Source organism: Panulirus ornatus, chromosome 12 (assembly GCF_036320965.1).
Source record: "Panulirus ornatus isolate Po-2019 chromosome 12, ASM3632096v1, whole genome shotgun sequence".
Classification (NCBI taxonomy): domain Eukaryota; kingdom Metazoa; phylum Arthropoda; class Malacostraca; order Decapoda; family Palinuridae; genus Panulirus; species Panulirus ornatus.
In genome coordinates this window covers 23,362,476-23,387,985 of record NC_092235.1, presented here as the reverse complement: position 1 = coordinate 23,387,985, position 25,510 = coordinate 23,362,476, and the positions used below count along the sequence as shown (strand labels likewise).

The 25,510-nt window shown below is 44.6% G+C and overlaps 1 protein-coding gene across 3 annotated transcripts in view; it reads left to right on the top strand.

The window, feature by feature from the left end:
• The window catches only part of LOC139751858 (protein Obscurin-like), a 318,529-nt gene that overhangs the window by 32,805 nt on the left and 260,214 nt on the right, over positions 1 to 25,510 (top strand). For all 3 annotated transcript variants that reach the window (XM_071667498.1, XM_071667497.1, XM_071667499.1), the window contains exons 2-3: positions 12,813 to 12,941; positions 14,946 to 15,226. In XM_071667498.1, coding sequence (XP_071523599.1) covers positions 12,896 to 12,941; positions 14,946 to 15,226 — 327 coding nt within the window. In that variant the 5' untranslated portion in view covers positions 12,813 to 12,895. The remainder of the gene's footprint in view (positions 1 to 12,812; positions 12,942 to 14,945; positions 15,227 to 25,510) is intronic.

Genomic DNA, 25,510 nt, shown 5'->3' with positions numbered 1-25,510 from the left:
TTTTAATCGAAAATTAATTAGGGTTAAAGGCCCATCAGCGGTGTCAGTGGCCCATGCTGTCTCACTTAACATTAAAAAAAAAAGATTCCTCAATTAACATATTAATTAAGATGGTTGTGTGAAAAAAATTAAGATCATTTTTTTTTGTATGAAAAGAAATTAAGATTTTTTTTGTATGAAAAGAAACCGTTTTTTTTGTGTAGAAAAATGTAAATTAAGGTTTTTACTTGTATAGAAAAATGTACATTAAGATTTTTATTTGTATAGAAAAATGTACTTTAAGATTTTTGTATAGAAAAATGTACATTAAGATTTTTATTTGTATAGATGAATGTAAATCAAGGTTTTCATTTGTATAGAAAAATGTGAGTTCAGATTTTTATTTGTGTAGATAAATGTAAATTAAGATTTTTATTTGTATAGAAAAATGTATTCTCTTACACCTCCCCTCCACCTTTATTATACGTTATCCAACAGCCATTTAAATGGCTTTGCCCAGGTTTATGTGTATTATGAAAATGTGTGTGTTTATATGTGCTACATTTGTGATGCATATGTATTCATATACATAACGAAGTGGTTTTTTTTTTTTTTTTCAAAAAGAAGGAACAGAGAAGGGGGCCAGGTGAGGATATTCCCTCAAAGGTCCAGTCCTCTGTTCTTAACACTACCTCGCTAACGCGGGAAATGGCGAATAGTATGAAAGAAAAAGGAAGAAGATATATATATATATATATATATATATATATATATATATATATATGTATACTTAAATGCTTGAATTGCGAAAGATGGCGTGAAGGGTCAAATTCATTTCAGTTTCAAAAAAGTTTCTGTTGGAAAAGAGAGAAAGAGAGAGGATGGTACTCTCTCTCTCTCTCTCTCTCTCTCTCTCTCTCTCTCTCTCTCCAGCATCCTCTCCCGTAGTGACAGTGGAGCAACAATTTCCGTTGAGATAACCCCCCCACCATCCCTTCTCCACCATGACGTAGGGCGCCGTGCCCAGTGGTGGTGATCTGACGTTAGTTGTGGGGGGGGGAATGATGTGTGGGGTGGTGGTGTGGTATTATGTAGGAGGGAAGATGGGTGGTATGATGATGGTGTGGGTGTGTGGGGGGTGTGTGTGTGTAAGGTGAGGGTGCTTATTTCGTAGTGGGTGTTGTTGGTGAGGTGTGTATGTTGTGTGTGGATGTGTAGTAAGGGGTTGTGTATTGTGTGTGAGGTGTGTTGTAGGGGGGTGTTGTTGGACTGATGTGTGGTGTGAGGGGGGGGTTATAGTAAGGGTGAGGGATGGTGTATAGAGGGTGGGGGATGGTGCAGGGGTTGTGGGGGGTTATTGTGGTTGTTGCTGTTATTATTGGACCTTACATTGCAGCGGTCAAACGCCAGAAGCACATTCAAGCGTTGGTTGAACGCAGGACAGCGTCCTTCACTATTCTCCTAATGTATAACTCACTCTGAGTTAGGTCCTAAATCCTTCACACGTAGACATTCCTGCAGCTTATTTCTTACTAGATTACATTCCTGCAGTATATTTCCTACTAGATTACCTTCCTGCAGCATATTTCGTACTAGATTACATTCAAATTACGTATATGTGTGTGTGTGTGTGATGAGTATTCATGCTTCGTTTAAGATAGCCAGTTGAGAGAGTCGTGAAGATAAGAGAGGTTGCTAAAAAAGAAGAGGAGAAAAATGGATAACGTGAGACTCCTCCACGCTACTACACCTACTGATACACCCACCCACACACACACACACCCACACACACACACACACACACACACACACACACACACAGACGAGAGAGAGAGAGAGAGAGAGAGAGAGAGAGAGAGAGAGAGAGAGAGAGAGAGAGAGAGAGAGAGAGAGAGAGGAATAACCCGTGCAAATCTGAGCGGTCCGTTCGGTATGCGGGAGGAACAGAACAGAACAGAAGAAGAACAGAAGCAGAACACCCGAGAAGGCTTTTGACTTGGCCCGTCTTGCATCTTCCCTGTGTTGCCAAAATTACCGAGAACCCCATGGTATAGATAAACCCCCCCCACACCCCCCCTCCCTCCCTCTCTCTCTCTCTCTCTCTCTCTCTCTCTCTCTCTCTCTCTCTCTTGATGATAGCAAGGGGGTCGCTGACCCCCTTTGGCATCAGGGTATTACAGAATCTATGTGTGTGTGTGTGTGTGTGTGTGTGTGTGTGTGTGTGTGTGTGTGTCCGACGTAACGAAAATGGGGGGTTGGGGGAGGCGTGTCGTGCGACCAAAAGGATCTACGCGAGTCTTCCTGATTTGCATATAGATCGTTAAACCATTGTGCGAGGTGGGTAATTGCCCCCCCTCCCCCTTCCCTTCCACCTCCTCCCCTTCCAGACGCTTGGTCCTCTCTCTCTCTCTCTCTCTCTCTCTCTCTCATCAATGTGAGTATATGTATGATTGTACTATCATGTAAGGGGCCACGTCATAGGACAAGCCAACACGTATGTAAGGGTCGTACCGTCATGTTCAAGGGTCGTACCGTCGTGCTCAAGGGTCGCACCGTCATGTTCAAGAGTCGTACCGTTATGCTCAAGGGTCGTACCGTCGTGCTCAAGTGTCGTACCGTCATGTTCAAGAGTCGTACCGTCATGCTCAACGGTCGTACTGTCGTGCTCAAGTGTCGTACCGTCATGTTCAAGAGTCGTACCGTCATGCTCAACGGTCGTACTGTCGTGCTCAAGTGTCGTACCGTCATGTTCAAGAGTCGTACCATGCTCAAGGGTCGTACCGTCATGCTCAAGGGTCGCACCGTCATGCTCTTCAAGTGTCGTACCGTCGTGCTCGTGTGTCGTACCGCCATACCATACGTACCCTCGTAATTACAAGATGTTGACACTCGGATACAACGTGCAGGAACGTGTCGCAAACGCGATAACGTGTTGTTATTGCCACAACATTCGTCTTAATAACCTCTCTCTCTCTCTCTCTCTCTCTCTCTCTCTCTCTCTCTCTCTCTCTCTCTCTCTCTCTCTCTCTCTCTCTCTCTCTCTCTCCCTGCCTCAAGTTCCCCGGGTTATGTCCGCTCATAACACTTGACGCGGGGGGGGGGGGGGGGGGGGGGGGGAAGGATCCGTAATTGTGTTGGGGGGAGGGTGGCGGTGGGGGGGAAGGGTGATGGAGGGGGGTGGGGGGGAGAGGAATGTTAAGGGGGGGGGGGGAGGGAATATATTAGTTTGGATGTGGGTAGCGAAGCCTTTCACAGGACCTCGACGACCAACACGACAGCTACGCTGAGCGACGCATGGGTTAGGGGGGCGCGCGGCGCGCCCCCGCCCGCCCGTCCGCCCGCCCGCGCGCCTCCTCTCCCCCCCGTGTGTGTGTGTGTGTGTGTGTGTGTGTGTGTGTGTGTGTGGAGGACAGAGAACACGCCCTGCCGTAGCTTTACGGAAGGACAAGGACGACCCAGGGCGTGGGGAGAGGGGAGGGGAGTTGAGATCAACGACAGAAAACGAGTCGCTTTCAGGAGTACGACGCCCTTAGCGAGGTCGCCCACGAGGGCAGGATGATCACCAGGGAGGCCACGTACTCCTCCTGGGGCTGGGTAGTAGGATGAGGGGTGAGATGGGGTGTGGGGGAGACGAAGTGTAAGGGGTAGTAGGATGTGGGGTGGAGAGACGAGGTATAAGGGGTGGTAGGATGTGAGATGGGGTGTGGGGGAGACGAAGTGTAAGGGGTAGTAGGATGTGGGGTGGAGAGGTGGGCGGGGAGACGAAGTAAAAGGAGTAGGATGAGGGGTGGGGTGGGGTGATTGCTGGGTGGGGAGACGAAAGTATCAGGGGAAGAACTTGGTCATAAGGCGAAGTTCTCCAATGGTCGTATTAGAGGTTTTATTAACCTTGATGTATTGTGGGGAGATGGTGTGTTGTGGGGAGACATTTCATATCGCGAGGCGTGAGGGGAGAGAGAGAGAGAGGGGGGGGGGGAATTAGTAATGGGAAGAGAGGCAGGGGATGAAGTGGGGTATCGAACCATCTCCACAACACACCCATCACACGGGATTAATATTCCTTCTGGTCGTAATTTTTTACCCATTTTCCTCAATGCAAGTGGGTCACCACAATGGATGTGTGTAACTTATTCAATCATTTATTGTTTTTATTGACCCATAGCGCACGTCAGCATAACCCGATTCGTTGGTCGTCATAGTAAGCTGAACATAAAGAGTCGATTTGATAGTTTTGATTAGTTTTAATTAGCGTAATGATGATAATTGATTAGGCTTAGGTCAAGTGAGAGTTGATAACGCAGTGTAGAGCAGCGAGCGTACCTACGTTGGATAGTGGCTGGTTTTGATTCTTCGTTAGATCCAGAGTTTGGGATGGGCTGAACAGCTGATTGGGATGGGATGGGATGAACAGCTGATTGTTTGGGATGGGATGAACAGCTGATTGTTTTCTGTGTTTCGAGACTGGAACTTAATAGCCATTGTACTAATGCATTTGGATCCCATACCACAATACGGTTCAATGACGTACATAACTGTAGAATACCGAGTTTCAAGTCTCTTACTCGATATTTACGGGTGTCCCCCCTTCCCTTCCGCCCTCTAGCATAGAAAACGGCCTGTTGAACCCGACAACGCCGTGCATGACGTCTCTCAGTAATGTTTGGTGACCAAAAGAGAAAACGGGAAGGTGGGCCTCACGATTTATGATCTGGGTCGTTGGGAGACACCTCATGAATATACTAATGCACTGTTGTTCCGTTTGAAGTCGTGTGAGTAAACTTGAAATGGAAAAAAGGGAGGCCTGCTTCGTGGGGTGTATAAGCGGACGACGCTCGTGTTCTCAGCGCCATCTGTTGAGCGTCTCCGCAGTGAAAACGACGTTTGGGTTGCCGATTTATGTTTTTTTGTCTTTCTTTTTGACGATTGATTATGATCACTTAATCTGTTATCATTATTATTATTATTATTATTATTATTATTATTATTATTATTATTATTATAACCCCGAGACCCGTTCTTAACGAACTCTCGCGTCTTTTAAGCACTGCGCCTCAATCAGTAGCTGGGAACGTTCGTCGACCAGATTGCCCATACCCTGGTTCGCAGGAGGACATCAGGGGTGGAAAATATAAGTCGAGAATTCCTCTACCATTCCTCCTCCACAGGTTACAACCCTGTAAATATATAGTGTCTCCCCGTATATGATGGATTAACACGTCTCACATGCGTGTGTATGTGTGTGTGTGTGTGTGTGTGTGTGTGTGTGTGTGTTGTGTGTGTGTGTGTGTGTGTGTTGTGTGTGTGTGTGTGTGTGTGTTTTGAACAGCTACCATTGGCTCAGTGCCGACCACAGGGAATCGCTGGGGAATCAGAGTCCATGACTGTTGTAAGAGCGAAGGATCCATATTGTATTTTTTTTTTGGGGGGGGGGGGTGGTTGTGGGGGGTTGTTGTTGTTGTTGTTTGTAAGGGTTGTTGTTGTTGTTGTTGTTGTTGTTGTTGATTGTTGTATTTACTTCCCTGGCACGATCGTAATGCTGCGTCTTGTTAATGTTTAAATTGTCTATTGGTATCATTATTTTTTTTTTCTCTGGTGTTACCGAGCTCCGCCCTCAGTACATCGCACCGTGAGTCGAAAGTCCCCTTCGTCTGGGATGTGTTATCGCCGGTATAGTCTCTCGTTAAAGATCTCCATCTCTCCAAGGGAGTCTTCATTGCCCTGCTCCTGCGCGTAGCGCAGACTTAATGCCGCAGGAGCCCTTAGACCGAGGTCCCGCGGGTTATGTTAAAATAGATACGTAATTTTGTTGAAATAGATACGTATTGTTAAAATAGTTACGTATTTTTGTTGAAATAGATACGTTTTATTGTTAAAATAGATACGTATTCTTGTTAAAATAGATACGTATTGTTGTTGAAATATATACGTATTTTGTGTTAAAATAGATAAGTAATTTTGTGAAGATAGATACGTATTTTTGTTTAGATAGATACGTATTTTTGTTAAGATAGATACGTATTTTTGTTAAAATAGATACGTATTTTTGTTAAGGTAAATACGTATTTTTGTTAAGATAAATACGTATTTTTGTTAAGATAAATACGTATTTTTGTTAAGATAAATACGTATTTTTATTTTCGTGTATATATTTTCTTCCGTGTGAAGGGCTAGGTCCTGTCTGTGCCACAAGTGACGTAATATACATCCGGGTTCCCACTTGGTCAGAAAATCATATCTGGATCCTAAAACGTTTGATTCATTTATCTCGTTCAGCACCGGGACACGGGCGAGGTTCGAACCCTTGATGAACGCGAGATGGGAATGGTACGATGATCCTCTCGTTAAGAAATGATGGTTGACTTGTACAAGGTAGTTTCCCAGGGTTTAATGGTTTGGAGTCTGTTTGATGAGGCGTAGGTTTGTAGAGTTCACTGAGTTTATTTAATGAATTGTTACCTTTGTATTGGATCATGATAGGAGAGAAAGAATAGTTTATTAGATTATTTAGTGATGATAATGATGATTATATATATATATATATATATATATATATATATATATATATATATATATATATATATATATATATATATATATATATATATATAATCGCCCATACATGCACATAAACATACAAAGACATAAAGACATACATAGAAACACATGTATATGCTCACACTTGCTTGCCTTTATCCATTCCTGGCTCTACCCCGCCCAACAGGAAACAGCATCGCTACCCCCTGCTTCAGCGAGGTAGCGCCAGGAAAACAGACGAAAAAAAAAAAAGGGCCACATTCGCTCTCACTCAATCTCTAGCTGTCGTGTGTAATGCACCGAAACCACAGCTCCCACCAGCATCATATATATATATATATATATATATATATATATATATATATATATATATATATATATATATATATAGAGAGAGAGAGAGAGAGAGAGAGAGAGAGAGAGAGAGAGAGGACAGATGTTACCCTGTCCACATAAATATATGTTCTTATTGCCTAAATATTATTTTACATTTGTCATATACATAACGTTAGACAAAATGTTTTTTCATCTCGCGTTTGAAATATGTCTTATACGAATAACACGCACGGCTGATTCTGGACAGACCTTCTTCTCCCTCGTACGTGATGGTTAATAGATTATATAAAGATAAAGGGGGAGGTTTAAAGGCTGAGTCTTGCACTCGATGAAGGAAGAGGGTGCCAAAAACTCCCCAGCTTAATCTTAGTGCTTGTGTGTCCCGTGTGTGTGTGTGTGTGTGTGTGTGTGTGTGTGTGTGTGTGTGTGTGTCACGAGTTTGGCATCTCTCCTACCAATCCCTGGCATTCTGAGATTCAACCAGGCTGTCTTTTTTACACCTCCCTCCTCTCTCTCCTTCCTCCCTCCTCCCTCCTCCTCCTCCTCCTCCTCCCCCCTCCTCTCTCCTCTTCCCTCCTCCCTCCCTCCTCTCTCCTCCCTCCTCCCTCCCTCCTCAGTAATTGCGTGGTTGGATCCCCCCATCCACGCGCCAGCTCTGTGTAATTTCCTGAGGCATTGTGGTTCTCTCAGAACAACAACGCTCTCTCTCTCTCTCTCTCTCTCTCTCTCTCTCTCTCTCTCTCTCTCTCTCTCTCTCTCTTTAGTCATTCTTGATTGGTAGTTGGTGATTATCATCTACCATTAGTGATTGCCTGGTAGATTAGTAATCTTTCATCTACCCCACTCCTCCTCCCCTCCCTCCTCCTCTCAGTAATGACCTGGTAGATAGCAACCTTTCATCTACCTTCCTCCTCTCAGTAATGACCTGGTAGATAGCAACCTTTCATCTACCTTCCTCCTCTCAGTAATGACCTGGTAGATAGCACCTTTCATTTACCCCCTTTGAGTAATGACCTGGTAGATAGCACCTTTCATCTACCCCCCTTCTCAGTAATGACCTGGTAGATATCACCCTTTCATCTACCCCTCTCAGTAATTGCCTGGTAGATTGCACCTTTCATCTACCCCCCTCCCCTCCCCCCTTCTCATTAATTACCATGCACGTAGAATGCCCAAACTTAACCCGCGCTGTGGTCAAAGTCTAATCTTTTTTGATTCGGGTCAGCTTTTGAGATTCGCGATTGTAGAGACTGGGCTCATGCATTTAAGTCTGATTAGATTTCAAATGTGTGTGTGTGTGTGTGTGTGTGTGTGTGTGTGTGTGTGTGTGTGTGTGATTAGCTCGTTACAGGTAGTCTTGATCACATCTCTTAAGACACGACCCTGATATTTACTTTTCCACTTCTCCTACGTCGCCTCCCGAGGCTAAAGTAAAACTTTCGCTGAAGCACCGCTGCGTTATTGTCAATATGATAGCTAACTTATCTCTGTTTACGCCTCTTCTTTCTCCCCTCCTTCTCCCTCCCTCCCTCCTCCTCTGACTGCTAATTAGGGTAGTTAAGGAAGGGTTAGTCCCGTAGTCCTCCTCTTCCTCCTCCTCCTCCTCCTCGCCCGTCCAGTGGATCTTCCACTTGTCCCAAAGCTTCCAGAACCCCCACCTTCGCTATACTGGAGGAGAGACGATAGAGGGTGTGGGTGTGTTCTCCCTGGATGTTGACATGGCTGTGTTTGTGTGCGCGCGCGCACGCAAGCCTTCGTCAGCTCATGCTTGTAGATTTACCCTGTGTTGCTGGACAAGCAAATTACCATCCACACACACACACACACACACACACACACACACACACACACACACACATATATATATATATATATATATATATATATATATATATATATATATATATATATATATATCAACTGATTTATATTTCTTGTATCTCCCCTGATGATGTGATTATTACACGAAAGTGCACTTGGGAACTTATCGTCTTTCATTTCCCCGTGGACTCATAGGAATATATATAAGTATATGTATGTATGTATTTCTTGCACGACTTTGCTAATATTCTGACTCTTCTCTCTTCTTCGCTTCAGCATGCCAGCCCTCGTGACCCCTGCGTTCTAATTCTCGCTTAACTACCGCAAATTTATATCAGAGGTTCGCTGCCTCCTTCGCTTGGACATTCGTAAAATCTAAGCGAGATTAAGCGCGTCTTAAAGCCTTACTTTTCCTGTATCTCTTTCCAGAATTCTTCGACATTTTCCTTTTTTTATTTTCTTTTTAAATTGTTTTCTTTTTTAAGAGTTCTATTTCCTCGGTTCCTGAACATAGTGTTCAATTAATGGCGATTCTTTCTCTGTTTTTTCTTGGGACAGTCCATATCACAGAAATAGTCTGGTTCGCCAGCGAACACCATGGGTATTTTCTTCAGGTGTTGAGTGTATTTATACGTTAAATACAGGTGTGTGCAGGTGTGTGTGTGTGTGTGTGTGTGTGTGTGTGTGTGTGTGTGTGTGTGTGTGTGTGTGTGTGTGCAGGTATGTGTGTTCTTGTACATACGATAGTCATATGTATGTATATGTGTGTGCGCATTCAAAAGTTCTTGAGAATGTATGAGATGTGTATGTGTAAGAGAGAGAGAGAGAGAGAGAGAGAGAGAGAGAGAGAGAGAGAGAGAGAGAGAGAGAGAGAGAGAGTTGTCAGTGTTGTCAGGTCAGTGTTTGTGTTCTCTCTCTCTCTCTCTCTCTCCTCGAAACATAGAAATGGTGTAATGACGAAGGCATAGTCGACTCCGCTGTGTCATGTGTTGGGGGAGGAAATGACGAGGATATGTGAGCTGGTGGTGAAACATTTCCCACCTGAAGTGTGGAGGTTGGGAAGGAAAATAGATGTATAGTGGTAAAATATTTGGATGCATTAGATATGGGTAGATAGATATGGTTAGACAGATGTGGATAGATAGGTATGGATAGGTAAGGAGAGGGGTGTGTTTGTGGAGGTTAGAGTTTGGTGGAGAGAGGTTGATTGATGGTAGACAGACCTCCAGGGTCACAGGTCACGAAGATATATATATATATAGACACTTGATCTTACTGGCTCAAAGCTATACAGGTTAGGAAACGTGTGTAAAGCAATATGGCTCCCCATCTTGAAACTTAGAGACGTAATGATGATGATGATGATGATGAATTTAGAAGGGAAAGAATCTATTCTCTAAACACTGCCACTGGCTGGGGTCAGTGCCAATTTAGATCTTTTTCTAAACGTGTAAATAAATAACACACACACACACACACACACACACACACACACACACACACACACACACACAGAGTGCTGTGAGCATTCACCCCCTCACATAAATAACTCCAGCTGAGCTGTGTGGGGTTTCTGTGTTTTATTTCCGAAAGATCTTCAAATATCGACGAATCCAAGGATCACCTGATCTCTCTCTCTCTCTCTCTCTCTCTCTCTCTCTCTCTCTCTCTCTCTCTCTCTCTCTCTCTCTCTCTCTCTCTCTCTCTCGTGCCTTAAGCACCAAGGAAGCCCCGATGGGGTCGTGAAGTCTGCGTGTTTGTGAGAATGCGTGTTTTTATCTGTGCATTTCTCCATGTGTGTGAATTAGGTACGTTACCCCTCGTATTTGAGGCGGATCAGACCGAAAGAAAACCTGGTATGTGGTGGTTTTTAAAAGACACCCGTTGAGCACAGTGTGGCGACGACCCTTGGGCTTGAGGGTCGTTGTACACAAGAGTCGTACCGTCGTACTCAAGGGTCGTATCGTCGTTCTTCAAGGGTCGTACTCTAGGGGTCGTACCGTCGTGCTCTAGGGGGTCGTACCGTCGTGCTCAAGGGTCGTACCGTCGTACTCAAGGGGTCGTACCGTCGTACTCAAGGGGTCGTACCGTCGTACTCAAGGGGTCGCACCGTCGTACTCAAGGGGTCGTTCTGTCGTGCTCAAGGGGTCGTAACGTCGTACTCAAGGATTGTATTGTCGTACTCAAGGGGTCGTACCGTCGTACTCAAGGGGTCGTACCATCGTACTCAAGGCGTCGTACCGTCATGCTTAAGGGATGACGCCAAATGGTTTCACCCTGAATGTTATATTTTAAATGGTATACTTGAAAACTGGTGTGCAACGGACGTGTTGTGAAATGTAACTGTGGCTTCACAGATTACATTTGTATTTCTAAAGTAATTGATTAATTCAAAGTAGAGTTTGTTTTTTTTCTCTCTATGACTGAACTCTCTTTGGTTACACAAAGACTATGTGTTTACAGTAAATATAAAACTTTATTTAATATTGATCTCTGTTTTACATGGGTGGCCTTTCTGTTCTTCATAAACGTAAGTTGTGGTGTTGTTAATTTTTCATTTCCATAATCACAACAAAGATTATATATTTTCGTTCACAATAGCTACATATGTCGATCATTGAGGGATTAACTCATAGGTGGAGAAACAGCAGTTCAGTCACCATTGTAGCGAATGTGTGTTGAAAAAAAAAAAAAAGGCGTCCACATTATGCTGGACCAGAGCTGTGTGTACAGAAGTATATTTGTCTCCAGGCAGCTGGTGGTGCATTCGAGCAGCGACCTGAGGGTAATTTCACTTCGAAAACCTAGCGTCCTCTTCGTCTCTCCCCCCTCTTCTCCCCCTCCCCCTCCCCCCCAACTGGGGTTTATGTAAACACGAGGACGAATGCAAAGTATGCGCACTTTTCCTTGGCGAATAAAATGGCTTTTATTTTTCTCTTTTTTTTCTTTCCACACAGTTCTGCGTCTTGCAAGCGCTTGCTCTGCGTCTTGCAGCGTGCAAGGTTAATTTATGAACGTGTTTGTTGCTTAGGAAGGAGGAAGAAGAAGGGTTACTGGATACATTGCCTCACATTATAGACTTGGTATCAGTTACTGAATCGGTGTTTGGAAGCCGTTCGTCGACACAAGGTTGAATCTATCGTGGTATTGAGTGTATGTAGAGGCGTGTCCATTGGTGTGTTATCAGGTGAGGTTAGGTCATCTCTGCGATGCCCGGGGCTGCTTTTATAGCCCTTCGACCCTCATTTCGACAGTCTTGTGTAGGTGAATCAGCTGACTACCGAAGGAAAACGCGCTGCGGCATTCTCATCATCTGGCCACATAGAAAACGGGGCCCCCCTCTCTCCACCCTCCTTACCCCACCCACCCCCACTCCCCCCCCCCCCCCCCTGGACATGTCAGCTGATTTGTGTTTTGTTTACGTCGCCATCATGCCAATTAATTGGCTGATTTGTGTTTATTTACTTTTGCACCCACGGGGGGGGGGGGGGGGGGGGGCGGTCATCGTTAGCGGTGTGTTTATTCACGTCCAGATTAATTCGTTTGTTGAACCCACACATCCCCCCCCCTCCCAAGGAACCCCCTTTCATTGGGGGGGTTCTGCAGAGGTGGTGTCTAGGATTGGCGTGGCCGCGCCCCCCCACGCAGGAGCAGGGTAAGTGATGGGTTCCTTTGGAACGAGAAAGTCCTCAAAGGAGACTTGTATTTCTTTCAGGTCCATTGACCATGTAACACCCACTGTGTGTGTGTATATATCTTTTCTTTCATACTATTCGCCATTTCCCACGGTTAGTGAGGTAGCGTTAAGAACAGAGGACTGGGCCTTTGAGGGAATATCCTCACCTGGCCCCCTTCTCTGTTCCTTCTTTTGGAAAAGGGAGGATTTCCAGCCACCCGCTCCCTCACCCTTTTAGTCGCCTTCTACGACACGCAGGGATTGCGTGGGAAGTATTCTTTCTCCCCTATCCCCAGGGATATATATATATATATATATATATATATTTAACTGCTGGTTACTGTACTTTATGCCACTTGGTTGACAGAAATTAACCAGGTGATGTGTGTGTGTGTGTGTGTGTTTATAACGCGGGATTCCCCCACCTATGAAACGCCATTTGTCTAACCTTTGACATTATTTTCAGAGTGTCGCCGGCCCAGACTCCTGAAGATCCCGGATGCTCTGACCCCGTGACCTGGGAGACACGTGACCCTCGTTAGCACCACCATGTCACACAAACACGTGTCCAACAAGGCCGTGTTCCAGAACCCAGGTGAGGCTTACAACGCCAGAAACTTGTCCTTGTTGAAGGGGGAGGAGGGAGGTTGTTACGGGTGGGAGGCTTAGAACAACCCTGTTCAGGCTTGTAACTACCTGTACAAGGCTTGTTAAGGAGGGTAGGGAGGTTGTTATGGCTCTTGATCCAGCCTTGTTAGGGGGCTTAGAACAACCCTGTTCAGGCTTGTAACTACCTGTACAAGGCTTGTTAAGGAGGGTAGGGAGGTTGTTACGGCTTGGTTGATTCAGCCTAGTTAGGGGCTTACAACAACCCAATTCAGCTTCGTGACGACTTGAACAGGTCTTGTTAGAGCTGTAACGAGCTGATCCAGCCTTGTTAGGGATTAGAACAACCCAGTTAAACCTTGTGACGACCTTAACCACTCTCGTTAGGGGTTTGACCACCTGATCCGCCCTTGTTAAGGCTTACAACAACCCAGTTGAGACTTGTAACGACCTGAACCACTTAATAGGGCTCTAACGACCCGAACCATCCATTGATAAGGTTCTTGATGGGGATATTTTGAAAAGATCTCAGGTTTATTTTCATATTTTTTGTGACGGATGAATATATATATATATATATATATATATATATATATATATATATATAATATGTATTTTTTCTGGTAATTTAGAAGCCAAACTCACATATATCATTAATATTTGTAAGGTCATCAATTTGTGTAAGTACGATGATTTTAATATATATATTTACAGGAAGTTGAATCACCAATTCCATTAGCAACAAATTATTCAAAGTAGTTAATTCTTGTTAGATATGTTCGTGTGGCACACATGACTCTTTCTGATCGAATCTTTTTTTTTATATATATATATATATTGTTAGTTTTGTAAATGTAATCCAATAATGGTATTATGTGCTTAGCCATATATATATATATATATATATATATATATATATATATATATATATATATATATATATATATATATATATGTATTGTAAATACGTAGGATTGCATTTAAGGACCTGCGTTTCACGAGGCGTTAATTAGCGTTGAACGACCAACGATTGACGAGGCGTTGATTAGCGGTAGAGGGGGGTTGTTAGTGAGAGTCACGAGAGAGAGTTAATGAGGTCATAGTTGGAGTGAACGAAGGGAGAGAGAACTGGTAGATCTACCAACACCTCAGGGTCTGGTCGTTTAACATCAACCAGACTGGTAGAAATACATATGTTTTTGTTATCTAATGTTATATAGGAGTGCAATGTATATATATATATATATATATATATATATATATATATATATATATATATATATATATATATATATATATTGATCTATCCTTAGACGAACATTCCTTTGTTCCTGCAGAAGTAACAGGCAAATGTGATTTTCAGTGTAGTTGGGATACATCAATAGCGTAAAACTTCAGCTCATAAAAGGGAATTCTCGTAGCACATATTCACTTACGCATGTACACCTTTCTTATGACGTACGTGCGTATCTAACCTTTCAAACTGGTTCTTTTGTTTGGCAAAAAACATCTTCCCTATCAGATCAGCGAAGGGCGTTATCAATAATGACGTCTCACATTGATAAATGGAGTTTTGCCTCACACCCTGAACTCCTCTTATTGACCATTAGTGTCTCTAGTTCTACAGTTTCATCAGTATTTAGAGAACCAATTGGATCTGTTTTTATATATTCTTTGCTTGTGTCTAGACGCCATGTATTGCACTAAGTGCCCCGGGTTGGTTAATAGACGAGTTGTCAATACTCCCAGTTCAATATAGGGTGTTATATACCATTGGAAAAGCATTCCTTCTAGGAAATATTTACAGTATTTGTCTTCATCTTGTGTTCCATAACCACAACAACCCCCATTACCTCAGGAAAACACACACACACACACACACACACACACACACACACACACACACACACACACAATCCATTTTCCATAACATGTTAGGATGATAGACCACAGATGTGAACCCACCACGGTGAACCTTCCCGTTCTCCCGCAGGCTTCCTGGCGAAGCTGGGTTCGACACTCATGAGCCGGACGAACCCCGACCCCTTGATCGAGACGAAGACCCAGTCCTCCATCGCGTGGCGGAAGACCTCGGACGTGAAGGCGCGGATCAAGACCGCCACGGGGACCATCCCCATCTACGACGAGAAGACCCCTGAGGAAATCGCCGAGCTCCAGAGACAGGCGGACGAAGCCGCTGGGGGGTCTGTGCCAGACCTGCCCGGACCCGTGGCCGTTGCTGTCCAGGCCGCAGCCCTGGCGGCTGGAATAGGGGTAAGTACTGGAAAAGGAAGAAAGGACGGACGGACGGGTTCGCCCCCTTTCTGTTCCTCCTTTCGTGTGTGCACGTCTCTCGCTCAACGGAGAGAAAGATCATAATGGTCTTCTTAATGGTCTTCATACTCCTGGTTTTCTAGAAGGGAACCAACTGTCTCGTAGACGGTGAGTCACACACAGGTCTTCCAGACTTGCAGAAGGTCGTGGATGGTCTGTGTGAAGACGTGTTAGCCATCAGACTCTATCCGTGGTTGGATTGGTCCCTCCAGTACCTTACAAGCGCCACAGACAGAATGGTTTATCTTTGTGCAAGGTTAAAGATAACATGGATAGCAGAGGATATCATACGTAACTAAAGGGTTTGTAAGGCCCTGGAGGCTAGCTGCTCCAGGTGGATTAGAATACCATTCTTCTTGCACTACGTTGATGATCTCACACTGCCGTAGTATCTGTACGTAACGGGTTCTATAAGGTGGGTAGAAGAAGAACCACCTTACCCACACCGTTCTAAAGGATTTGTGTTATCCCCATTAGCACGACAGTCGTATATGACCCTTGGGTCAAGGCCAGAGGTCCTATTGGGTCGTTAGAGGTCATATACCCAAGGGTAGTGCTGTAGTGATGTAAGAGGAGACAGTACATTCATTATGTATTCTGATGGTAACAGGCGCGACCTGTAACTTTTGAGGTAATTTGTAACAGCTGTAGTGCTAAAGGGTTAGTGACGGTCATCATCAAAGGCACGAAGAATGTTACAGAAATGATCCTTTTTCAGACGTTACTACTTGTCACGGTAGTCACTCGTTACGTTACAGCATGACGGTAGTACATCCTGGAGGAGCTAGTGTGTGGCGCCTTTGTGTACCGTAAGGTATCTGCATGTTACACTCCCCTCACGGTACAGTGGAAACGTAGAATATTCGGTAGATCATAGTGTTATTCTAAGTATTTACGTGTACATTCGAAGTGCTTTGTTCTCAACCCTCGTCCACCTTTCTTCGATGCTGTTCGCCACCAAGAGGACCGGCAGTTAGGTAAGTCATGAATCTATATTTTCTGTCCTGTTTGGGTGATTATATTCTCGAGGGGTCATTTATAGTCTATTTTGATTCGAGTAGATAGAGAGGATAGCACAATATTGGCAACTCGTCAGCCAAAAGGTCCGAATCAAGCGAGAATGTGTATCAATCAAATGAGACTATAATGTAGACGGAGAATGTGAGGTTCTTACGTAAAATTTGTTTACGCCATATCGTGTCCCAGAAGCACTATATTTCCTACAGATATTGTAAGATTCTTCTTTAAAGGTTACGTGCACAGCAAAGTGACACGGCAGATCGACCCTCGAGGCGCTGTTTCTGCTTCTGGGAAAACTGGTTGTGGCAGAAATGAGGGGGTGGCTCGTTTATTTCCTCAAGTTTTCCCCGTGATAGTGAAGGAGAGGTAGAAGGAGGTGGGGAAGAAGAAGAAGAATGTGAGTGGGATGGTAATGTTCAAGGGGGAAAACAGATTTTTCTGCTTAAAGGATTCGGTCCTTCAATATCGTCTTCAGTTTTTCTGCTTAAAGAATTCGGTTCTTCAATATCGTCTTCAGTTTTTCTGCGTGAAGGATTCGGTCCTTCAATATCGTCTTCAGTTTTTTCTGCTTCAAGGATTCGGTCCATCAATATCGTCTTCAGTTTTGAAGTTTCCCCAAGTCTTAGCCGTCGAAGATGGCGTTGAATACCTTATATTCAATCTTTTTTTGTTTCTTATAAGAGCTTGAAAGGTTGTGTCCAGTTTCGTTGCGTAATGTCCTCGGTATTCCGCCGCTGGCATGACCTCGCGAATCCTGGGGACGGGGGAGTAGAGAGAGAGAGAGAGAGAGAGAGAGAGAGAGAGAGAGAGAGAGAGAGAGAGACTACCACCCCACGTCGTAGAAGGCGAGTGAGGGTGGGGGAGCAGGAGGCAGGCGGGCTGGAGCTGGGTGTCTGGAGACCTCTCCTTTCGTATTATATCTCTCGTAAAACAGGAACAGAAGATGCGAATCAAGCGACATCCCCCTCTCTCCTCACAAGGCTCAGGCTTGTGTGTATGTGTGTGTGTGTGTGTGTGTGTGTGTGTGTGTGTGTGTGTGTGTGTGTGTGTGTGTCCGTCCGTGTTTGCTCGTGAATAATGACGGGACGCGTGTGCGCCAGGGGTCGTGTTTTCCGCTCTCGAGTGAAGTTAAGGGGACACACACAGAAGTAGACCGAATGTTCACGGCCCGTCCAGAGATGGGTCGAGTTCATGGGGGTGTCGTGAGAAAGGCGGAGGAAGGAGGAAGGGGAAGCAAGAGTGAAGACAGACGTTGCACTTTAATTTAAGGTCGAGCTGTGGGGTTGGGTTAAGAAAAAGAAGTGTGTGTGTGTGTGTGTGTGTGTGTGTGAGTTCGGGGTGGTTGTGGGTTAGAATGGAAGTATATCATTAGAGGCGACGGGTTGGTTAAGGGGGGTTATATGTATCCATGGTTGTTATTGAGAGGCGTGGAGACGAATTGAGATAATGTTTGGGGAAGAGGAGGTGATCGAATGCCTTAGCAGTTTTGATGCGGAGGATCGAATCTTGGTGCTAAGATCAATTGAGATCTATTTTGGGAAGAGGAGGTGATCGAATGCCTTAGAAGTTTTGATGCGGAGGATCGAATGTTGGTGCCATGCGATCTGTGTATAAGATTAGAATGGGTATCTGTGTATAAGATTAGAATGGGTGAGAGAGTGGCATAGGTTAAAGTCAATGAAAAAACAGGATTGAGAGAGGAGTGGGGGATATTTGGAGAAGCATTACGTGCATGTGTGAGTGACGTGTAGGGCATATGCAAGGTATGATGAGGGTGTATGAGGCAGGGCAGTGTGAGGATAGAATGAGGAGGTTTAAGATCCTTTGTGAATGAGGAAAGGGAAGTATTTTTTTCCCCTTCCATTTTCTTCTGTTATTAACTTACCATACATGATGTATACATGATTTATATTTCAAGCGTATGAGTGCGTTACTTTACATTCGTCTGTGATGAAATCCTTTTATTTTTTCCACGTCTCGGACCACTACGTCAATTAAGTCTAAATCCTTTTTGGAATCCTTAATCCTTCTTCCTCTGACCAAGTTGTATATTATCCAATGCTGTATTGTTGAACAAACTGTTGACTTGTTCAGAGATTTTGTTGTGTATCTTGGTAGTTTGGGTTTACTGCATGGCAATCAGTTTGATATTTAATGTCCATTTTTTTTTTTTAATTCGTTTTCGTTTTTCACCGTCCAGAAATAAGTATTGTGCTCGTGTCGTATTTGGGAAATTTTTCTATGTGATAGAAACTAATTCAAAATGAATGTTTTCGAGGGGAATCTAGTTATTGTCATTTATCAAGGCGTCATTTCCATTTAACAGCGGGCTAATCGTGTCTTTGATTTATATATTCAACGTACTTTTTAAAGGTGTTTTCTTCGCGTTATATATTCTCTTTCCATTTTTTCTCAAAGGTTCTGATTTTCCATCTACATTATTTGTATCATTATATACACTACGTATCCCTCTTCGTTGCCACGTCTTAACCAACATATATGCTTCTGTTTTTGTGACTGATTTCATCATTCATTTCCTTCGTTATAGTTATCTAACGCACATCTTTCCCTCAGTGCTTGATTTCGCCGCAAAAGCCCCTCTTACCCAGTTCGTTTGATAACGCATGGGGGAGATGGTAATTTTGCGTAAGGCAGGGGTAAGTGGCGACGTCTGCCATAACCCGCTGATGTAAAGCCCTTCCTCCTCCTCCTCCTCCTCCTCCTCCTCCTCTTCCTCCTCCTCCTCCTCCTCTTCCTCCTCCTCCTCCTCCTCCTCCTCCTCCTCCTCTTCCTCCTCCTCTTCCTCCTCTTCCTTCTCCTCTTCCTCTTCCTCTTCCTCTTCCTCTTCCTCCTCCTCTTCCTCCTCCTCTTCCTCCTCCTCCTCTTCCTCCTTCCTGGACTTCTTGCAAGACAGTGCCCCTTACTGAGTGATGTGGCGAGTGATTGCCTCGTTGTGAGTCTTTGGGCTCCCCCCCCCCCCCCACCACCACCACCACAAGTTCAGTCCCCCCATTGAGGCTCTGGTGTACCAGAAGAGATTCCCCCCCTCCTCCTCCTCCATGCCTCATACGGGACAGGAACCCTTTCTATATGCGTGACGCGTTTATTTGCAACAACATATTCTTCCGGTCACCACAGAGACCGTGTAATGATTGTATATGTATATATCTCTCTTCCGTTTCAGTGTCGGGGAAACAGAAGGCCATCATCACACACACACACACACACACACACACACCTCTTGCCTAGCCCATTTCCAACTTCAGTGACCCCAGTTTCATTTTTCTTTGTAGACTTATGTACCGTGATGTTTTTCTTCATGCCTGTCGTGCATGAGGGCCAGAGCTTTGTATAATCTTGTATCGTCCAGCTCAAAGTATTTCCGAAAAGAAGCCTTTATTTCATCCAGTGCTTCACTCTAGTTCACCAGAAATATGTGTGTATATATATATATATATATATATATATATATATATATATATATATATATATATATATATATACTATCCATTTCTTTACAATCCCATTTTAAAAGCCTCCTTCACCTCCCCCTCTCCCCATTTTCTTTACACTCCCAATTGATCGCCTTAAGAGAATATAGACGAAGGCTCTCACCTATGGAGTTCAACCCTGACCTCTCTCTCTCTCTCTCTCTCACATGGCCTCAATATTAAAGTCTTCGAGGCTTGGCATTATCTTAACTCTTCTACTCTCGCCACCAGTCGTTTGGGGTTGTTCAATGTATGTTCCGTTATACATGAATTCTCTCTCTCTCTCTCTCTCTCTCTCTCTCTCTCTCTCTCTCTCTCTCTCTCTCTCTCTCTCTCTCTGAGGCTTTGAAGTGAGGAAGGGCGTGGTGGTATCATATCGTCCTTACCCTCCCCCTCGACAATCTACGTTCCGTAGGTTCCATCCCCTTCATGTACCGTACACACGCGCGCCTTGCCAAACCTCAGTCCACCCACCCCACAATAGCCGCCATGCCCTCTTTCCTGCCTCACTCTCGCTCGCAGACTCTCTCTCTCTCTCTCTCTCTCTCTCTCTCTCTCTCTCTCTCTCTCTCTCTCTCTCTCTCTCTCTCTCTCTCGTCTACATAAAGGGGAACACTGCCCCCCCTCATAGTGCCGACATATCTCTTCATATGCTGTCGCTGCTCGCGAAACGTCTTCGAGTTATTGAAACTCTATCTAGTCCCCCTAACTCCCTCATACAGCCAACCAACCAGCCAGCCCCCACGACGTAGAACACCTGGTGTGTGTGTGTGTGTGTGTGTGTGTGTGTTCTGGCTCGAATAGAACAACGTCTATTCTCCCTGTTCTATCCTGGCTTCACCTCTCATGCTTCCATTGACGGTAGATCCTTCGTCTTCCACCTTCATGGTCACTCTGTGGTCTGCTTGAGTGACCTCGTTTTCCATGTATCAGTTGGTATTTCAACTGATAAGAGACCACGTTTTAGGGCATCGCGTCCTTCGCGTTGTGGTCGTGACTGATAAGCCATATCATTGTGACACTTCCTGCACAGCGGAGTAATGGCGTTCAATATGTAGATTTTATATATATATATATATATATATGTATTTTCCGTTTCTTACTCTCATTCCTTCGCGCTGATAGATTTTCTGCCATCGCTGCGATAGATCGTGGGGTTTTGTATTCGTAACATTAAAGATATACAACCCAAAAAAAGGACTTGTAGATGTTGTAAGATGAGATGGTTATGAAAAGATTGAAGTCTATGGTGTTGTAATTTTTTTTTTTTTTTTCCAAAAGAAGGAACAGAGGAGGGGGCCAGGTGAGGATATTCCCTCAAAGGCCCAGTCCTCTGTTCTTAACGCTACCTCACTGTCGCGGGAAATGGCGAATGGTATGAAGAAGAATATATATATATATATATATATATATATATATATATATATATATATATATATATATATATATATATATATTTATATATATTCCTATATGAATCAATGATTTACATTAGCATCAAGAACAGTAATTCCTTTTTGGGCCCATCCTTTATCAAACGAGCCAGAATGAAGCGGAAATCTAAGATTACTATATGTGATATATATTGTTTTCCAGCTCTACCAAGCCATAACCTAACCAGTCATTACGCTGGTTATGCTCTAATGACCCTTCGTGTTGAATGACCCCTGGTTCTTCTGTAGCCAATCGTGTGTGTATAATGACCCTTGGCTCTTCTGTAGCCAATCGTGTGTTTATAATGACCCTTGGCTCTTCTGTAGCCAATCGTGTGTATATTGACATCCATTAGATGCAGGAGTACGCATACATAACCATAGGGGATTCGACCTTGATTGCTTGATCCCGTTGGTGGCAAGAAGACCCACCCACACGCAGGCCCCCAGCTTCGATCGTCATGGTGTTTACCTGAGGGAGGGGCGTGGGCCATCTGTGGCGTGGGCCATCTGTGGCCCACACCTGTGTAGTCTCTGGGGTGAGTGCAGCTTTAAGAGTCTCTCATAACCCTCTCGTTCCCCCTTCCTCCATATACTCTGGGGGCGGTGTTTGGTGGTCCCTCCTCCGCCCCCAGATACTAAGGGGGGAAAGGAAGGAAGGAAGGAGTGGCTTTCCCCTGGAACAATGGTTTGAACTTCCACACACACACACACACACACACACACACACACACACACACACACACACACACACACACACACACTCTTCCACGTCGCTGCGCCCCACCCAGGAGCAGGTCACTGCCAACACCCCGTCATTGTACACCCAGTGACCCCTGCCGATCATCATGACCCATGACATATCCCGAAATACCTTGACCTTGTTACTCTCCCATTCCACCTGACCTTTCCCATTCCATACTGTCTATCGACCATCTATCAGAGAGAAAAACTTTGAAAACTTCACTTTCAAAACTTTACTTTCAAAACTTCACTTTCAAAGCTTCACTTTCAAAACTTGACTTTCAAAACTTGACTTTCAAAGCTTCACTTTCAAAGCTTCACTTTCAAAGCTTCACTTTCAAAGCTTCACTTTCAAAACTTCACTTTCAAAGCTTCACTTTCAAAGCTTCACTCATCAGACGTTTAAAAATATGATCTGGTCATTTTTGAGGGGAATTGAAAAAAAAGATCTTTATGTGTTTGGTATTAATTTCATAATGATATTTACTTGCTCTACCGTCTGGTGTAGCCCTAGCCTTGGTATAGACATGATTCTCGCGTTGATAGATGCATCGGAAATGGTTTCTTTATCAGTGTTTGATTTAGTAAGAGTTTTTACTGCAACAAGTTTTATTATGGTCAACTCTTTTTTTATGTCTCATCATTATTTGTCTAATGGTATTCTTTTTATTTTAACTGTCAGAAATAATAATAGAAAGTTACGAGGAAACTATAAAGGGATTAAGGTGTGTGTGTGATCCAGAAAACAGGCTTATCTCTATTACGAAAAGGTCTCTTTAGATTTACTGTTGGAGGAGGAGAAGGAGGAAGAAGATTAAAGACGTCGTGCAGACACAAGAACAGCCTCTCCCTTCAGGAAATGGGGGAGGTGGTGCAGAGAGTGGAACAGATGTGTTTGATAGCAGGGGGAGGAGCAGCGAGGGGTTGCTGGGGTGGAAACCCAGATAACACACACACACACACACACACACACACACACGGGGTTTCAAGGGTCTTACATCATGCTATAGAATAGAAAAAGAAAAAAGGTATTTGACCTCAGTGGCATACAGAAGGCTCGGGTCAATATGGCGTGGTGGAGGCGCCACAATCAGTGCAGCGCTCGAGTCAAAAATGGGAACCCTGACAAAACGTGGATGTCTGGGCGGTGTCGGTGGTAGAAAACGGGACGAGGGGGGTGTTGCGTTACGGTGTAAGACGAGACGGCGGGAGGAAGGTACGCGTGTCGAGTGAAGGGAATCATGAAAAGGATGGGGGTTCGTGTCTCCTTTTGGTAAGGTATATATACCCTCTCTCTCTCTCAGAGAGGACTGGATGTGAAGTGTATGGACGATTGAAATGAGAAGAGGAGAACCCCCTGCCCCTGCTCTAGGATGGGAGATGAGAGGGGTTAGGATCACAGGGTTCAAGGCGAGTGATGGAGTTTGGATCTGTCTCGGGGTAAAAATTTAGGTTACATTAGCTAAAAGGGGGGAAGTGGAAGCCTCACGTTTCAAAGTGGTGAATTTAGTTAAGACTCTCCTGCCCAAAAAGTATTCGTTTTCTCTGATTCACCTCAGAGAGAAAACGAGCTGAGGCTCCCCCCTTGCTAGATGGATTCTACTGTTTTCGTCATTTTGTGTACAAATTAGAAGTAAAACCTCGTATGAGAAATAGAAAATGACGTTTGTGTGTGTGTGTGTGTGTGTGTGTGTGTGTGTGTGTGTGTGTGTGCGTGTGCGAAAAAGATGAAAGAAGCAGAGATGGGTGAAGTCTGGTGTCGTGTTGGGTCAAATGACTTTGCAGAAGCTTTTAGGAAAAACCCCGGACGTACTACTTGGGAGGAAGGCGATAAGATCCGAGGAGAGTGGACCCTGCCCCCGCCACGGAGGAAGAATTGGTGAGGGAGGGAACGAACAGCAAAGAGGGAGGAAGAGAGAGAGGGAGAGAGGCGTGCTCCTGAAGAAGGGAGGAGCGAAGAGCGTTGGGGTACTGGTGAGGGAGGGACTTCCTGTGTGTCGTCAGCTGCCGGGGATATTTCTGCTGTGTTGCCAAATGTTGATCCCGGTGGGCGGCGATGTGCACGCTGGGGGTATTTTTGGTCCGGCAACAGAAGGCTGTATCGTCTGGGTCTGTCTGTCCGTCCGTCTGTGTGGCGGGAAGGGGAGGGGGGGGGGCTTGGCATAGACACCCGTCTCCTGGGGCCTTTCTCTGTCTGTCTGTCTGGCCGTCTGTGGTAGGCAGGGGTTCATCGTCTGTGTCTTGTCTGTGGTAAGGAGGGGTAATCATCGTCTGTGTCTTGTCTGTGGTAAGGAGGGGGTTCATCGTCTGTGTCTTGTCTGTGGTAAGGAGGGGTTCATCGTCTGTGTCTGTCTGTGGTAAGGAGGGGTTCGTCGTCTGTGTCTTGTCTGTGGTAAGGAGGGGTTCATCGTCTGTGTCTTGTCTGTGGTAGGGGCCTAGCACAGACACCATCGGCAGAGACTGTCTGTGGCTTGAAGGGGTAGTTTTAGTCTAGCACAGACACCGTCGCCTGGACCTTTCTGTCTGTCTGTCTGTGGCTTGAAGAGGTATTTTTAGTCTAGTACAGACACCATCACCTGAGTCTGTCTGTGGTAGGGTACACCACAGACAGACTCAGCCGCGTCTGTCTGTCTGTCTGTCTGTGGCTGGGATAGAGAGGGACAGCCAGAGTTCCTGTGGTGTAGAAGTCATCATTTAACTATCAAATGGGCCAACAACCTTGTTTCAGTAACCCCCCCCACACTGGTGCCTAACCCTTCGTATTTCATTAATCAAGTGGCGTGTGGAAGGGGGCATGTTTCTGTCCTCTCCTCCCTTTTCTTTTATTTTCCTCTCTGTCTCTCTCTCTCTCTCTAGCCGAAAGAAAACCTGATGAGGGTTGAGCGCTTTGGAGTGGCTGGTATACGAACCCACGACCTCCTCCTACTCTCCCGGAAGAGAGCGGAGAACCAGTTTACCAATGGATCATTATTAGCCATTTCCTAAGACTAATGATATACATACTCTTCAGATTAAGGTAATCATTGTACACATAGAGCATTAGGGGTGTAACCCACACCATAAGGTAATTCAAGCTCCAGGTTGGTTTAATTATGTCATTTAGCGCGTGATTAAGATGTCTTTATGATTATCGGATTATTCAAGTCTTCTTTCATTTTCCCCGTGGACTCATAGGAATACATATATATATATATATATATATATATATATATATATATATATATATATATATATATATATATATATAGATAGATAGATAGCCAAGTTGTGCACTTATTGATTTGCTTCTATCCGTGGATGGTGGATTTAGGAAATGGTTAGGAATATCATATATGTCAACTGTCGTATATCGAACATTTTTAGTACCCGAGAAGTTCGCTGACCTTAGTCTGAATTGACGTAATTTGCATATGGTACAGAAGGGAAGGATAGAGTCTGTTAGTGTGTGTGTGTGTGTGTGTGTGTGTGTGTGTGTGTGTGTGTGTGTGTATGTGTTGCCACGGGGAGTAAAGTCTACCAGATTAGCACAGCTGGAG